Here is a 17,892-nt window from a genome sequence, read left to right as displayed (position 1 = left end):
CTGTCTATTAGATTTATAATAATGTAGATTATTTTCATGAAACTTTACAATATTTTCTTTGCTGTTACAAATATTAAACATAACACACTATTGCTCATAAATTGATTTAGTGCTTTAGCAGAATGGCTGGCTTATAATCTTAAAACAATGTCTTATAGTCTAAATCTTTTGCCTTTAGTAACGCACAATAACTGTCTTATGACTCAAATCTTAAAGATGTTTTAAATACATATACCTATATGAAGCGTGAATTACTAAAGACAAAAGATTTAGGTCATAAGACTGTCTTAAGATTATAAGTCAATCACTCTGCTAAGGTCCTAAAGATATAATCTTACTATCGTTCTTAATTCAACATCGCATTACTGTGATCTTCGCAATAATCTCGTTATAATATTCATATTTATTATGTATCAAAATGTGTACAGCTGTGTACACACTTCGATACGTATATAAATTGCACCGTACTCATTACTGTACTTCCCAAAGTTTGCCAGGCACGGTGTAAAAACAGATCTACGTAATGGGACAGCTAGCATGTTTCCTAATCGCATTGGCGATCGTAGGTAAATTAAGCATCAAGAACTTGATAACAATTTCTGTGACTATTTAACAAATTTCATAATTAAATTGCATTTTTTATTAACTTACTTTGTATTTATATTTATTTTATTTTCATCATTTAATTCATTTACTTTGTAGAAATATCATATATCGTTAACACATTCTAAAACGTTTGAAAACTACTTTTACAATACATTCGCAGGTGTTTATGGAGATGAACCAGACAAATTAGTAAATGGAATACCCACTACTATAGAGAAAAATCCTCATTGTGTCTCCCTAAGAATCAATAATAGTCATTTTTGCGGCGGTAGTATAATCGATTCACAATATATCCTAACTGCCGGGCATTGCGTGGCCCCTCTATTTTCTGACGACTCTCTAAGGAAATCTGTGACCGTTGTTACTGGCACGACTTACCTCGATAAAGGTGGACAGGTTTATAAAGTGGAAAAATTGTGGTACCACGATAATTATAATCCTCGCGCATTGGGTAGAGGCCCTCATGACATGGGTTTAATAAAGGTACAACACTTTAGAGTAAATATATTATAAGTATCAGTTTGTGACATGTATAACATGGACGTACAGTATACTTTCTGATATAGTAATAATACACGGATGTCAAATGATAAAACGTATTTTAATCATTCTCATTTTAGTTCATAGTATATAGTATTTTTAGCTGATGTCACCGATTGAGTTTGGCCCAACACAAAAACCAGTTAAACTCCCAACAAAGAATGTGACAAAAAGTGATGGTGTTATGATTGCTGCCTGGGGTTCTACGGGTTTTAATAAACCCGTACATAACAATTTACAAAAATTAACCGCGAATGTCATGCTTCCAGACACATGCCAGGTTTATCACAGTTTCATTATGAAAATTTATAAGAATGAATTCTGTATCCTTATCAAGAAAGGAATCGGATTGTGTAAGGTATATAATATAATATTATATCTAATAAAATGTCCGAACACATTTAATTTTACTCTTGCATATCTTTTTATATTTAACGTTTTTCACCTAAATACACTACATTTTGTAATTACTTTTGCTTAATAAATAACGCTATATTACATTCGCATTACAATATTACAACCCCTATATTCTCCAAGGTTATATTTTACATCATAATTAATTCATGTTTGTACGTACAATAGAATTGATTCCAAAGTATAATAGAATTTCTTTTATATCGCACGTCTCTCTTTACTTAATTGTTTATAGCAATGATAACGCGAAATTATTGGAATTCTTAAATAATGCCAATTTTAGATTCAGTATAATGCGTAAAATATTAATAATCTCAGCCACATAAGGGATAATGCAATAATAATTTCTATTTTTCCATTGCAGGGTGATAGCGGTAGCGGATTGATTCAAGACAGCGACGGAACAATTATTGGTTTGGTATCTGGTGGAAGACTGTGCGCCAAGGGTTATCCAGACGTATATACAAACATTTATCCCTATCTTTCTTGGATCAAAGAAAAAATGACGGAATGATATCATTTTTGTATCGTATGTTTTTAAAACTTAATAAAAATAATTGAGCAAATCTTTATATTCCTTATACAGGGTGTTAACTAAGTATGTTGCCATACTCAATAGAGCGATTCTTTGGTTTATTTCAAATAAAAAAGTCCATATAAACATGAATCCATAAATAAAAAAATCGCTCTGTTGAGTATGGTAACATACTTAACTAACATCCTGTATATTATAATACATTATTAATACATTATAATAATTATTAATACATTATTTGTAGAACTCTAACTGAATTTTCATTGTTACCCATACAGCACACTTTATCCGAGGAATATTCTTATCCTGAGAACATCCATAGAACATAAAGATATTAACTCTGGACATCTTAACGTCTCTGGAAGATTTGTGCTACAAAGATATGTGCACGTATAAGAAAAGCTGAAAAATTATTTGAATTCTTTTTACATGTTCATTTTGACGGTATAACGAATTATTAATTTATCTAATTATTTAAATAATTATATAATATTAATTAAATTATTTTAACACTTTTTGCGGTCTGCTGACTGTACAGCATCATCGCATGAATTTCAACGTTCCAATCTACTGACGGCATAATATTCCTTTAGATTCCAATTATTGTACCGTCATTTTATTACATGTATCGAGAGAAAAAGGGAATATGTAAAAACCTGATATAAATGAAGAGAACATAAAGCTCTTTCTATCATCATAGAATGATCATAGGTTGCAAGATAGTCATAAATTTGATTGGGAAAAATCAAAAATTTAGATAGCGGAAGATATTTAGATAGAAGATTAATTTCCGAAATGTTAAACATTAAAATTCAAATAAATAGTATGAATTTATTATCTGACATTGAGTTCTTACATCATGGTTACGTCAATATTTTAAGTAATGTTTCAAAGTATGATAAGAAATTGACCGTACCGTTAATGCTCAATAATTATCAATAATTATTTATATTATTTACGTTTTTTTATCACTTGACGAGTTACTTAACTCCATTCGTTCTTTGTAACCGCATTTCTCGTTTAAACTTTGTCAGACTTAGTCAAGTTATTGTAACAGTTTATATTTTATAATCATAATATTTTATTTTTACATATTTTGTGGTTCTGTATTCAATCATAGTTGCAATAGGTGAGTGAATTATTTAATTTTTTTTCTGTTTCATATTAGAAATCTCTATGAACTTTCTCACGCTTTAGAATTCACTTAATCTAAGAACTACTTAACGGTTTCACTCTTCAAACATGGAGTTTAATGGAGGCTCTACCCGCTGCACACACACACATACCGGGATTGTATCTTTTGCGGACACAGAGTTCATATTATTATGAATTATTGGATTTTTTAGATATCACTGATAGCTTGAATTGAGTCCAAACATCCAATCGTCATGTAAAGGATGTAAGAAAGAATTAAATATAATTTATATTGCTAAAAATTATAACTCATGAATTATCGCACAGCTCTTTTACTCTCACTCACTCTTGTGAGTATTTATTTATTGTTTGAATTTCGAGAGTCATATTAAACATTATATTTGTATTGAAGAGTAAAATAATCGCAATTATATATTATTATAACAGACAATCCAGGGTTGGAAAGTAATTAGATAATACTTATAACTAAGTGTGCTTTCCAGCAAGTGACACTGCGTAACACAGTGTACTATCCAATGCTTTCCAATTCTACAACACAAGTCGACACAATCGTACACAGCTAAAATGTTAAAATTGACTATATCGGCTCTCTATGGATATCAACATGATGGATATCAACATTTTTACATTTGTAATAAAGATAAACTAAATATAGTGTTGTAAGATGTAAATACAGAGCTATAATAATATGGATCGCGAAAATTAATAACCATCTCTAGATGTAAAAAGCAATTATATTTACCTACGAAATATTATGTCACGACACAACATTCTGTATTTTGCTTTACTGATAATAACAGAATGAATGAATTAAGCAATAAACTATAATCGGATCAGACGGACAGCCTATACAATTTACGCCCAGTTCCATAACTCACGGTTAACTCTTAATCAAGGTTCAACTTATTCATTGTCTCTTTTCAATTCTAGAATGCGATCTGTTAAATTCACCGTGTAATTATCCACAAATAGCGAGTAGAGCATATTGGATAATGTAACATTAATCAAAACATCGAATGATTGATTTCCTTCCATGATAATTTTTTACAAATAATAGTGACAATTTTGCTCACAATTCAGTCTTTTATTTTAAAAGATCTTATACGTTTATATATTATATATATGTATAGTAATTATCAATAATTTTCTGATACTATTGTTTCATCGATGGCCTTGTAATATGTAATAGAGCGCATTATATCAGTTGTGATAATATAATTGCAGTCAGTTTACTCTTATTTCAACTGTAATATGAATGCCCTTAAAACGTCCTCATTAAGATAATAGTATCAAAAACTTTTTTCAAAAGAAAATGTATATGAATAATAAGGAAGTTATTTTTCCAGCCAGCGGAAATTATTGAAACTGCAGAATAACTTATTTTGTTCATAAATATGTTATTTCGTCTTAAACATTTCTAACATGTATTGACATTTTATTAGTAAGATTTACAGTTCATTGGATGCTTTTCATTTGGTGACATATACTAGTATAAGTCTACACAAAGTGTCATTCTATCTTTGTTACTCACTGAATACCGATAAAGATAGAATAATGCTTGTGCTGATTTATGTCATCAAATAAAAAACACCTATAAAGCCCAGACACAATAGCCGAGGAAATAGCAATAGCGATAAAAATAATATGATTTCAACCCAAATACTATATATTCCGGTATCTAATTTTTGATAGATTGAAATTGTGTTATTTCTATCGCTATTACTATTCCCTCGTATTGTGTCTGGAGCTTAAAAGTTTTAATATGTTCACCGTGCATGCACAAAGAAAGTGATTCATATATAATATCACAATCTGATTGAAACAGACTGAATTTCGTTACTGACAATCAATAAATATCGTACATTATAATTTTCTTTTTATGTCGGATTATGCTTTACAAATTTTCTTGCTTATTTAGTTTTTTGTGAACTCAACTTATTGCTGGCTATATTAATATTAATTTTTCTATATTAAATAGATGATTTTTCATACAAAGTTGTGCTTTTTATTATAAAGTGAAGATGTGAAACTATTCGCGACAGGATATTTTATTTTACCTATAGATATAATATGGTATTCTATATTTTTACGTTTCTATATCTTAAATCTCGTTATAACGTGATAAAAATTAAATGATCTATTAATATTATTCCTTCCCCCCTCTCTCTTTCTTTCTTATTTTGATTATGATGATAAAAATTGCAACAACACTTATTACTGTTCTTATCATAGTTTGCTAAGCGCAGTGTGAAAGCAAATCAACGCAATGAGACAGCTAGCATGTATCTTACAATTAATCGCATTAGCGGTCGTAGGTAAGTTAAATATTAAGAACTAGATAAATTATGTTTTCTATCAATTCATTTATTTTATAAATGTATCACATTATATTCTGATTTTTATATTGTATACATATATAAAAACTATGCATACAAATTGCATAATTTCATGCTGTACATGCTTCATTCAGAAAGTCTTCTAGATCTTTTTAGTATAAACGACACAATATTTTTATAATACCTTGATTAAAAACCACTATTATTAATTTATATAACATTATATGTTACTAATAGTTTTATTCATTAGATATATCGATTTTCTCAACATTTTTTAAAAAATTAAGAATAAATAATAAATAAATATAAATTTTTAGTAAAAAGAATTACTGCCAGTGAGCCTTATTTCTTGCCTAGTAGATTATAAAAATCACTTCAAACTACTTGCACGAGTAGATAATTTCATCAACTACACTATTTTTATAGTATTAATTATATATATAATTTTATTATTTTTATTATATTATTTTATTATTCTTATTGTATTTATTAATTTTATCCTATTAGCTTTTAAATTGTGTATAAAAACAGAGATAAATTTTATCTTTTCTTATGTCACAAAATATATGAAATAGAATCAATCTTAAAACATAAAGTTATAGAAAGAAATTTTCATGAAAAAATAATGGAAATAATTTAAATTGATAAAGTAATAATGTTTTGATATATCATAAAATTCCTGCAATTTTATGTTCATAAATTAATATTATGTCGTATCTTAAGATAACTTTTTAAAAAATTATTAACACATTGTATAACATTTAAAAGTTACTTTTACTATATGTTTGCAGGTAGTTATGGCAATGAAACGGCTAGACTAGTAAATGGAAAATCTACCTCTATACAGAAAAATCCGCATTGTGCCTCCATAAAAGTGCTTGGAGAATACATATGCGGCGGAAATATAATCAGTAAACGACATATCCTAACTGCCGCTCATTGCGTGTATGATTTATATCGTGACAAGATTTTATTGAATTCTACGATTGTTGTTACTGGCACAACTTACCTTGATAAAGGTGGAGTGACTCATAAAGTGAAAAAGGTGTATTTCCACGAACGTTATGATCCTCTCATTTTGGGTGTAAATGACATCGGTTTAATAAAGGTACAATTTTAGAATAAATTATATACATATTACAATATTCATACGTGTTATATTAGCTTGTGACATATATGGTACACACATTCAGTATACTTTCTGCTATATTAATTATAAAAAATGATGTACAGACTAAATGATGAAATGTACTTTAATCACTGCTACAGTTTGGCTCATTAATATAAAATATGTTTTAGTTGCTTAAGACCATTCAATTTGGCCCAACACAACAGCGAATTATGCTCCCAACAAGTGATATTGCAATTAATGAGAAAGTTATGATCGCTACTTGGGGTCGAAAGGGCTTCCAAAAACCCCTACATAACGATTTGCAAAAATTGGACATGAAAGTCATGCTTCCGGCTACATGTCAAGCTCGTTATGACAAATCCAGTCTTATTATACATATTGACAAGAATAATTTTTGTACCTACATTAAGAACGGAATTGGAATGTGCAACGTACGTAATATTACATTATATCTGATAAAATGCTCAAATATTGCATAAATCATTTGATTGTATTATCACACATCTTTTTATATATCTAGTATCTTCCGTCTATATATAAATATGCACACTACATTTTGTAGTTACTTTTGCTCAGTCATGACGGTGCATTTAACATCACTTCTATGACAATATTACACTCCTATCTTTCGTTCCAAGATAATATTTTATATTATAATTAATTCATATTTGCAAGTGCAACATTGAGTGTTAAAGTAGAATTCTTATATACCGCATTTCTCTCTTTATTACTTTCATTGATTATAGCAATGCAAATGGTATAAATGTTATATTTTTGAAATTTTACCGTTTTAAATGATATTAATTTTGAGTTCAGTGGGTAACGAATAAAATATTATTAATCTCAATCTTATAAGGGACAAAGAGAGTACAATAATAATTTCCATTTTTTTTATTGCAGGGTGACAGCGGTAGCGGAGTAATTAGAAAGCGTGATAGAAAAATTGTTGGTTTAGTGTCTGGTGGAATACCATGCGCCAGGGGTTATCCTGATATATTTACTAATGTTTGTCGCTATGTTAATTGGATCAAAATAAAACTATTGCTATAATATTTTTTATATTGCATTCCTTTGTATTATATATTCTTAATACTTAATAAAGATCGATCATATAAGGCAAATGTACATCACTAATAAACCTGTTTAAAAAAAAGAAAAGATATGCCAAATACATAAGAAAAGTACGATAAGAATATTACATCCTTCCTAAAACCAAAAACTTAGTTAACTAACTTAATTATAACTAACTAAAAAAATTATTAAAAATTCTAGGAACATTATATATATTATAGCTAAGATAATATTTCTGATATTTATTAATTATATTATTATATTTATTATTCAATTTGTAATAAATAAACTAATTTGCGGTACATAATTATCAAATTTGTCCTTAATAATATTGTTGTTAAGCTTGAAAAGGATTTTATTTTACCTTTCAAGAAAAAAACGCAGAAATATATTTGAAAAAATTGCAGTACGGTATACTGTATAGTCAGGGATCATTACGATCACTTCTAGTAATAAATACGGACTAACATTCTACCCGTATGATATATAACACGTATGGCTATAGTCGTACTATACAGTCCAACCATTTGGTATTTCAAGTTTTATTTTTAAATTGACTGACTTTAATAAAACAAAAGGAAATGGAGACTGTTTTAAGCTAAAGTTTAGAAATTGCAAACTTTAGCTTAAAAAACTTTCAAGTTTCTTATATAGATAATAATAGTTTCAGTGAAGTGATCAATCGATAATTGCGGCATAACAGGATCGGCTTTAAAAATTTCCAACACATAATAAATAAACGAAAGAAGATTCATATTCTCTTAGTTGATTCCGTATAAAGAACAAATAAATTTTAAGAAGATAAAATAATTGAACATATATCAAAATATATGTTCCTTAAATTTATTTTTTTTTTGTAATTGAATTTCCATAATTTAATTATATTTTTTGATAAATACATTGTTTCATTACTTACTACAAAAATGTGCACATGTATTAATTACATTGTACATATGTGTATGTGTAAATTTTTTTAATTTGTTCGAGGTACGTATTATGAAATTATTCAGAATGGAAATGTTCGGAATAAATTTCGATCGGAATTGTCAATTACATATATAATATTCCTTAGATTTCTATTGTGTTTTCTGGGGAAAAATGAAAAATTTCAATCGGAATTCACTTCAAACACTTCCATAACACATGCCCAGTCATACACTGAACATTGTTAAAAACACATGCGACCCTGCAGCAATACACTTTTTTATTCGCTATCATGCCACTAAACAATTTTTCATCTGTAGAGTGAATCAAACGGCTATAAACATTATTCACCATAATATTCTCGTTACAGATGTTGCATTATTAATATGCAGTATATACACTTGTAGAGTGGCATTGAACTTAGGAAGTCTCGTCATACGTAACGATCTACCGCTCCAACTGACAATAAAACGAGAAAAAGAGACGCTTAGTCTCTTCACAGACACCAGTATGAATGTTTCAAAGGATTCAGCGTATGTAGGTGTGCATTTTTTTCTTTGATTAATTTCGATAGATACGTTAAGTAGAAAGATAGCAATGTTCATCAAGCGCATAATATTCACGAACAAATATTTCAAATTATTTTCTACAAAACAAACAACTGTTATAAAAATACTAGCTAAAATATGGGATATAATTACATCTAGTTAAAAAAAAAACCTATATTTATATCTTTCTAGAATCATTATTGACGCAGATAAAGATTGTAAACATTAGAAAAGTTTGTGTCACTCAATTATTTTCTTACTTTTACATCCTTCTATTACACATTTATATAAATATACACGTACACATACACGCATACAATAGATATATGTCACTTTTTTATACGTAATTTGCTCTTTGACATTTTTTTAATCTAGCTAGTAATACATTTTATGGGAGGTTTAATATTTACAACTGCAAATGTATGCAACAAGAATAAATAGATATTTTTCTTTTTTACAAAAAAAAAAATAAAAAGATAGTGATGTATATTTTAAAAAAAGAGAGAAAAAATAAGGAAAAAAAGAGAGAATATATATGAAAAAGGGAAAAGAAAATACATAACAATTACATAATATTCATGGGCAACAAAGAAATTTGATTTTATTAAAATTTTTACTCACATTTATCTCTCTATAAAATAGATTATGAATGGGCTATCGGATTAAATCGGATTAGCTTGGCACTATTGGGCGTTTGGCCAAAAAATAACGAAACTAAACAGAAAAAATTAATATCAAACATTTGTACAATCCTTATGTTAAATATTACAATCTGTGGCTGCTACATTCCAAGTATACATTCTTTGTTCAAAGTTTGGGGTGATATAATGTCTATGATAGATAATCTGCAATATACTTTACCGATGTCGGTAGCAATAATAAAATTATCCACTATGTGGCTGAGAAAGAAAGGTAATACGTAGATGAGACAGAAGCTAGTTGTTACAATTAGTCCTTTTAGTCCTTTTAGCCAAAGAAGACAACACTTTTTTATAAATTTTATAATACTTATGACATTTCACTAACAATTAGTGGCAGCCATAATTGAACTGTAGAAGACGCTATTTTTATATGATTATATTACTTGGAGGTAAATATTTCATTGTGTGAATTGTTTGTTTATTGGATACGTAAGCTAAAGGTATGTTATCATTCTTTTTTATATTTATTTTATTATTTTATATACATTTAGTTACAATAACACATTTTATTTGACTCGAAATGTATATATATATATATATTGGTTTTTTATCTATATTTTCTCGAATAAAAAATGATGAGTTAGGGCTAGTTATTACACTTTGATCGAAGCAATATATTATAATAATATAATAACACTTATTATGTAATAACACTTATTATATAATAATGTAATAATTTACCTCGTACTTAAAATTGATAAACTAATAATTTAAACTCTTTCTTTCTTATAGTTGATTGCTATATATTTAATAATTAATTCAAAAAAAATCTGAATTAACATATTTTTTATATTTTAATTTTGTATCCTAAAATAAACTAAAAATAATTCGTAATATAAAGTATTCAATATAAAGTATTTTGTGTTTGATTTTTTGTTGTAATCTTTTGTTCTTTACAATTTACCTACTAACGAAAAATTTCAATTTTCAATATTTAAAAACATTGATATAAATTAGAAAAAATTGTCTAAGTAGATTATTATCTACTTAGATTAGTTAACTTTAATTACACTAGTTAAAAATATATTTCAATCAATGTATAAGTATTCATTAATTCAAAATTTAAATGTATGCATGAGTTAAAAAAAAATTCTAGTATAAGATTGTAACAACTAGCTCCGTTCTCCTTTATATACATATTTCTGTAAATTATATATATTAGTAAAAAACGGTTTTTTTCAATCTTGCTATCTTAATTCAAAACAGTAACATTCTGTTCTAAGCTTAATTAAAATATATGTAACTCTATTATCTTCGTTGATTACAGATGTTCTACCCCTTTTAAACATGATTAAAGACGATTGGTTGAAATCGAAAATGATAAAAGAGAGAGATGTTATGATAAAACGAGCGCGGATAGCACGTATATTTACGATATTCGGATACTTCATAATGTTGGTATCTTTTAATTTGTGTGTAGTTCTTCCTGTTTTCGGTATTTCCATGAGATACTTGACAAATAAAACGGATCCAGGAAAATTAATGCCGCTACAAACATATTATATATACGATCGAGATAAAAGCCCATTTTACGAAATAACTTATATCATGCAGAGTCTCGGCTTGTCGGTAATCGCTATTATGTACACTGGTGTAGATAGTTTTTTAAGTTTTTTAATTTTTCACGTATGTGGTCAGTTAGAAAATCTCAAAATACGTATCATCCACCTGGATAAGTTCCAAAATTTCGAAAATGCTTTATCACATAGCATACAGGATCATATACGTCTCATCAGGTTACGCATATTATTGATTTTTAACAGATAATTTTTTAACAGATATAAAAAATAAAGCACATTTTCCACTAGCATATTTATTTAAATTATTCTAAAGTATAACATAAAATGAAAAGATTCTTTGAATATTATGATAGAAACAAATAATAAAAAAATTAATTTATAAATATGACTTTTTCAATAACTTTCTCTTTTTAATAATTTTCAGATTTATTAATATCATTGACGAAATATTTACAATAATGCTACTTGCTACGTTGTTTTACTTTGGCATATTATTTGCACTTTACGGTTTTTTATTGGGTACTGTAAGTAACTTTCCTTAATTACTTTTGCCTGTCAATAATATGATGTTTTATAAATGTCATCTTTATTACAATATTTTCTAAAAATTTAATAAACATATACTCTATATAAATAGGCATAAATAAACACGCATGCTTGTTTGACTGTCCCAAGCATTCCGAGAAATTATGTAAAAAATTCTTTTCATGTTTCTAAATTTTTAAATATTGTATTAATGCGTTTTACGATAAATAATTAAAGTTGTATAAATAAAGAATAATCATATACGTACAAAATCTGTTGATATAATAATGTAATATAAATAACAAAAACATATTATAAATTATAATTAATGTAATTAACATTATATTAAATGTTTCATCTTATTTATTTAACATCAATTACTATTCTTAAACATTCAAAAATTATAAATAAATACTTAATTCTATAAATATTTAATCCTTTCGTTTGTTTAGATGGCGACTCAAGGTCGTGATCTGTCAGTACCACGTTTAACTTTTATTATGACGGTATTTATTAATACGTTTGGACACACATGTCTCTATTGCGTTGTAGGAGAAATTTTAGTTGCACAAGTACGTTATCTTCTTGATTGACTTATTACAAACAGAATATAAATTATACAATACACTAATTAAAATACTTGCCCGATTTAACACACGATCTGTGTAACAACATATTTATTGCGTATGGCTATGTATATCAAGTGCGAAGGAGTTTATGAAGCTGCATGCAAGTACAAGTGGTATAACTTGGAGCCAAAGAAAGCAAAGAACTTAATGATGATAATGATTCGAGCCAACAAATCGTTGTACCTTACTGCAGGAAAACTGTTCCCTATGACGATGTCTACATTTTGTAACGTAAGCTAGCTAATAGAAATTATTCATATCACCTTTACTCTTACCTTTACCGATTCTTAATATAGATCACTTAAAAAATAAAATAAAAACCACTTTTGTGTATATAACATTTTTTTATTTTATTTGTTATGTGATTTATACATATATGTATAATATGTACAAAATGTAAGATATCTGTAAGGTTTTATTCTTATCATCTTGTCATTAATTAAGTTATTTTTACACATCAAGTAACATATATTTTTTATAAATAATTATATTTTTAGTTGTTAAAGACATCGGGTGGTTATATATCGGTTTTGCTGGCACATCGAGAATAAAAATAAAAATCTGCAAAAGTCAGATAAAAATCTAATTTTAAAACTCATACCGGGAAGTAACAATTAATGTGTTTATATGTAATCACAATTTGAATTTAAATATAATAATAAAGTTTACTTCGTTTATTTTATAAGAATGCATGCTTATTTATATACTTGTCAAGCACATTATGTATTACAATAACTATAGGCAATTTTTGGCGTGCTTCTGATATAGCAACCAAAAACAACCGCGGTTGGGGCTATCTTTGTCTTCTGATCCCTGAAAACGAAGAGCTTTAGCCTCAAATCGCGATTGCTTTTGGTTGCTATACCAGAAGCACGCCAAAAATCGCCTAATGTTATTACATTATCTTGACTTAAACATTTTTCCTGGGAGCATATCCTTTGGGCGTTTTTTATAGGACATTCCTTGGAAAGAATTGTATGTTGTATAGATGTATTCTGGTTGCATAATTGATGATCGTAGGTATGTTAAATATCAGAAACTTGATAACGTTTTTTCTTTTAACAATTTTATAATAATTAAAATGTGTTTTTTATTAATTCGTTTACTTTATAAAAGCGTTACACATTATATTTTATTTTTTATATTACATATATAAAAATAATGCATATAAATTACTTAATTGTGTATCGTATAAAATGTTTAATCTCGTCAATCATTATGTTGCTATTATATATTTATTTGTTCTATTATTTTGATTATACATATAATTTTATTATTGTTATTACATTTATTGATTTTATCCCGTTAATTTTATAAATTTTGTACAAAATTAAAAACAAATTCTATCACATCTTTTCTTATGTCACAAGAAATATAAGATGGAATAAACTTTAAAATATAAAATTAGCAAGAATTCTTTAGACATTACATAAGTAATGTCATAAACGTGTAAATAATTCATATTAATAATGATGTAATAACATTTTGATAAATATGATTTTCGTAATTTTATATTGAATTAATCAGCATTGATCTAGAGATGGGAAATAAATAAAGCCGTTGCTTTTACCATTACTTTTATCGTTACTTTTTATAACGATTTGATAATGACATTGCAATTTTTTATGGTGGAAACAGTAACTAACTGAAAGCAAAAATTAGGAAAAAATTATTTTTCAAAAGTATCTTGTCACGATCATACGTTGTTTATTGTAAAAAAAATAACTCATTACTTGTAACAAATTAAAATAACGAATAAAAATAACGAATCGACGTGCTATAAATGAGTTACTTTTTTCAATAAATAACGCGTAATAGTGATAAGTTACTTTTCAAAAGTGACTTCCCCAATTTTAGCTTTTAGCTATTTATCGTTACCATCATAAAAAATTGCAACGTTATTGCCAAATCATTATTGTAAAAAGTAACGACAAACAATTCCTATCCCTGATTGTGTCATTTATTCAAATATATTAGAACATATTATTAACAAATTGTATGACGTTTGGAAACTTTTCGTTCACAGGAATTTATGGTGATGAATCAGAGAAATTAGTAAATGGAATACCCACCAGCATACAGCAATATCCGCATTGTGTCTCCTTAAGAAACGACAATAAACACTTTTGCGGCGGTAACATAATTGATTCGCGTTACATCCTAACTGCCGGGCATTGCGTAGCGTTCCTAGTTCATAAAAGCCTAAGGCAATCTTTGACCGTCGTCACTGGCACAACTTATCTCAATACAGACGGACAGGATTATAAAATAGAACAAGTTTGGTGCCATGAAAATTATGATCCCTTTGATACTAGAAGCCCTCACGATATAGGTTTGATAAAGGTATGATCTTGAAATAAACTATATGTATATTTAACCAGGAAATGGAAGTAACTAGTTATTTGTAACGCCGTTACTTATTATACCTTATCGTTACTCTATTATAATAACGATTTGTCAATGACAAAATTTTTGCCTGTAATGGTAATATCAGGGTTGGAAACTCGATCGTTACTTGTGACGAATTGGAAAAGTCACTTATTACTGAAAAAATTAACTTGGTATTTGTAACTCGTTACTTTTTAATCGTTATTTGTAACAAGTAACACGTTACAAATTACTTTTTTTAGTAAGTAAACGCGTAATGATGCAAATTACTCTTTTTAAAATAACTTTTCCAATCTTAGCGCAATCTCAACGTTCAGTTAGCTATCGTTATAGTCATAGAAAATTGCAACGTCATTATCAAATTGTTATCATAAAAAATAACGGAAAAAGTAACGGAATAGTACCTCTTCCATGTTTCCTTTTACATGTTCGTTTTGATAAAATAATAAATTATTAATTTAATGGCAAATTATTTATTCTTATTAATTAATTATTTAATGTCAATTATATTATTTTGATTAATAGATAATAATGAAATTTAATTTAGAAATTTTTACATAATATCAAGAGAAATCACAAGCATATATGTATTTGTTAATGATAATATTTAAATATTTTTACGTAAAGAATTTTTTTCAATATTTTTTAAAATCGTAAAAATAATATATTTCTACAGAATTAAATGAAGATTTGATAAATTATTCAAGCTAAATTGTTAAAAAGATAATAGCACAAATAGAAAATGTATTCACTGGTAATAGCTAAAATTAAACTTATCAAACAGAATATCAATTAATAATTGAAATCAAATCCTACTGTATCCGATAATTGAAAGACAATTGCGTTTAATCGCAGCCAAAATTGTAATAAAAAGATAGAAAGGTAAAAAGCTTCGGTTCAAATTATTAAATCTAGTCACTTGTTTACACCAGATTGGCGACCGTGACTTACAGTATAGGACAGGACGTATTTACTTCTTGCACTAGTACCATATACAGGGTGTTTCCAAATTAAATGGCAAAACTTCGGGAGCGTGTAGAGGAGTAAAAAACTAAGAAAAAAAGTCCTATAGACATATGCTCCTTTTTGCTTTGTTTCGCAGGAAATCACGAAAAAAGAAAAAAATATATTTAATTTATTATTTTAATTATTTTATTTATAAACTTTTTAATGAAGATTTTGTTCGAAATGTGCACCTCTTGCAGCAATACAAGCATTGCATCTGTCAAACACGGCTCTTGTAGCAGCCAGGCCTTTAAAGCATTACCGTTGCAGAAACCGTATACAAAAACCATATCAGCATATTCACTATTAGAATACGTACGCGGCATATTGCAAAAGACAAAATTCATCTACTATTAAAGGCTTTCAAAGAGCGACTGACAAATTCATAACAGAAAGTGGAAAATGTAATCAAATATGTCGGTGCTAGATATGGCAAGAAATGTAAACATTTTTTTTCGATTTCTCTGAAACGGAGCAAAAACGAGCATATGTCTATAGAACTTTTTTTCTTAGTTTTTTACTCCTCTACACGCTCCCGAAGTTTTGCGATTTAATTTGGAAACACCCTGTATACATATTACAGGCATATATGACAATAATCATTAAGTATTATTCCTATATTAATTCCACTGATGTTTCGACACTGGGCATCAAAATTCACGAGTCAACCTTCATTTCGCTCGTTCAGAGATATATATAATCATATTCACTTACCCTCATTAGAACTGTGATATTATTTTCGTCTGAATATTTCATCTCACGAACAGAACGGCATTCTTAACATCATTAATCCATAAGATTATAAGCTTTATGTTACAAAATTATTTAATTATGTAATAATGTTGATTAATGTTAAAAGATGTCTTTTAATCCGCAGAGATGGCATTCACGTGATTCTAACTACAAAGATAATTGATGAACGATATAAAAAAATGAATAACTGTTTCGCTTACACCCGAGCGCGACAACGCAAAGCCACAAAGCAAGTATCACCGACGCGTTACCATGAGATACTGATGTAAATACCTCGCGCATGAATAGTCAGAGGTCGAAGGGTTCCCATGGTGGTGGATAATGACACACCCCCGCATGCAAAGTACGCATGCCTCATCGTTGATAGGACAAAAAGGAGGGATGGCATATAAAGATAAGGGGAAAATACTACATTTCTGAACCTACTTTATTGTAATTGGGTTTGTAACAGTTAATCAATTTACGTGCGTCACATAATTGATAAATTTATACCGGTCCTCTATAATGTTATTATTAGATTTATAATCATTAATGTTGTTCACTATTCACTAATGTGAGCAACATTTATATTTACTTATGATTTTATTATCTAGCTTATTAATTGTTTTAGTCAGCAACTAGAGGATCTGATAATTACTATAAATGTAAAAAGTATTCATATAAGGAAGACTTTTATTAAAGCGGCCTTATTTGTAGAAATAAACATTAATTAGCGATTTATTAATAATATTAGCAATGCGTATGTTCTGTCCTAATATAAATAAAAAAGTGTCATAAAATTAATCATGTTCTTTTGATGTGACATTCTTGCAACATTCGTTGGAAAACCGTGTTATGTGGATTATATTTATTAGATAGAAAGCTAAGTGTAACCGTACTTGCATTTTATGTAAAATCTAAAGATCTAATCAAAATCTGATCAGAACGGAAATCTAATTCTAAAAAATGTAAATTAATATGACTAAATTAAAATAAAATTTTTCGCATTTAAAATTTTGTCAAGTTATTATGACCAATATTAGAAAAATAAAATTATTTATAATCCTATTTTTATAATCTCTTGCAAAAAGATAGTCAACGTTACCGATTCAGTGAGCACATTTGCTTCAT

General features: G+C 27.7%; 3 protein-coding genes and 1 long non-coding RNA gene across 4 annotated transcripts; all 4 read left to right on the top strand.

Annotated features, from left to right (window-relative positions):
- Positions 1-492: 492 nt before the first annotated feature.
- Positions 493-7,768, top strand: LOC108722880 (transmembrane protease serine 11F-like). Its single transcript, XM_018448223.1, has 8 exons — positions 493-566; positions 767-1,089; positions 1,250-1,504; positions 1,925-2,062; positions 5,505-5,565; positions 6,378-6,694; positions 6,886-7,149; positions 7,619-7,768. Exons 1-8 carry the CDS (start codon positions 524-526, stop codon positions 7,766-7,768), a joined length of 1,551 nt encoding a protein of 516 aa, XP_018303725.1. The 5' UTR covers positions 493-523.
- LOC108723035 (uncharacterized) lies at positions 3,180-5,511 on the top strand. The gene is made up of 3 exons (XR_001936626.1): positions 3,180-3,224; positions 3,293-3,494; positions 5,483-5,511. It is a non-coding gene; the product is annotated as an uncharacterized lncRNA (long non-coding RNA).
- Positions 7,769-12,459: 4,691 nt separating the features above from the next.
- Positions 12,460-13,187, top strand: LOC108723034 (uncharacterized). The gene is made up of 3 exons (XM_018448490.1): positions 12,460-12,579; positions 12,712-12,867; positions 13,134-13,187. The coding sequence occupies exons 1-3, from the start codon at positions 12,460-12,462 to the stop codon at positions 13,185-13,187; spliced, it is 330 nt and encodes a 109-aa protein (XP_018303992.1).
- A 1,447-nt stretch (positions 13,188-14,634) lies between these two features.
- LOC108722878 (chymotrypsin-1-like) lies at positions 14,635-14,985 on the top strand. The gene has a single exon (XM_018448222.1). It carries the CDS (start codon positions 14,635-14,637, stop codon positions 14,983-14,985), a length of 351 nt encoding a protein of 116 aa, XP_018303724.1.
- The last annotated feature ends 2,907 nt before the right edge of the window (positions 14,986-17,892 follow it).

The sequence above is a fragment of the Mycetomoellerius zeteki genome, unplaced genomic scaffold (assembly GCF_001594055.1).
Source record: "Mycetomoellerius zeteki isolate Tzet28-1 unplaced genomic scaffold, Tzet1.0 scaffold221, whole genome shotgun sequence".
NCBI lineage: Eukaryota > Metazoa > Arthropoda > Insecta > Hymenoptera > Formicidae > Mycetomoellerius > Mycetomoellerius zeteki.
Note: the sequence above shows the minus strand (reverse complement) of the source record. Positions and strands in the feature narration are given on the sequence as shown.

Bases quoted from the DNA above. Each gene is read 5' to 3' on its own strand.
- LOC108722880 (XM_018448223.1), top strand. From the start codon at position 524: ATGGGACAGCTAGCATGTTTCCTAATCGCATTGGCGATCGTAG. The intron at 2,063-5,504 runs ATGACGGAATGA...GCAGTGTGAAAG, and splicing joins TTTCTTGGATCAAAGAAAAA to CAAATCAACGCAATGAGACA. The intron at 6,695-6,885 runs GTACAATTTTAG...AATATGTTTTAG, and splicing joins ATGACATCGGTTTAATAAAG to TTGCTTAAGACCATTCAATT.
- LOC108723034 (XM_018448490.1), top strand. From the start codon at position 12,460: ATGGCGACTCAAGGTCGTGATCTGTCAGTACCACGTTTAACTTTTATT. The intron at 12,580-12,711 runs GTACGTTATCTT...ATGTATATCAAG, and splicing joins GAGAAATTTTAGTTGCACAA to TGCGAAGGAGTTTATGAAGC. The intron at 12,868-13,133 runs GTAAGCTAGCTA...TTATATTTTTAG, and splicing joins CGATGTCTACATTTTGTAAC to TTGTTAAAGACATCGGGTGG.
- LOC108722878 (XM_018448222.1), top strand. From the start codon at position 14,635: ATGACGTTTGGAAACTTTTCGTTCACAGGAATTTATGGTGATGAATCA.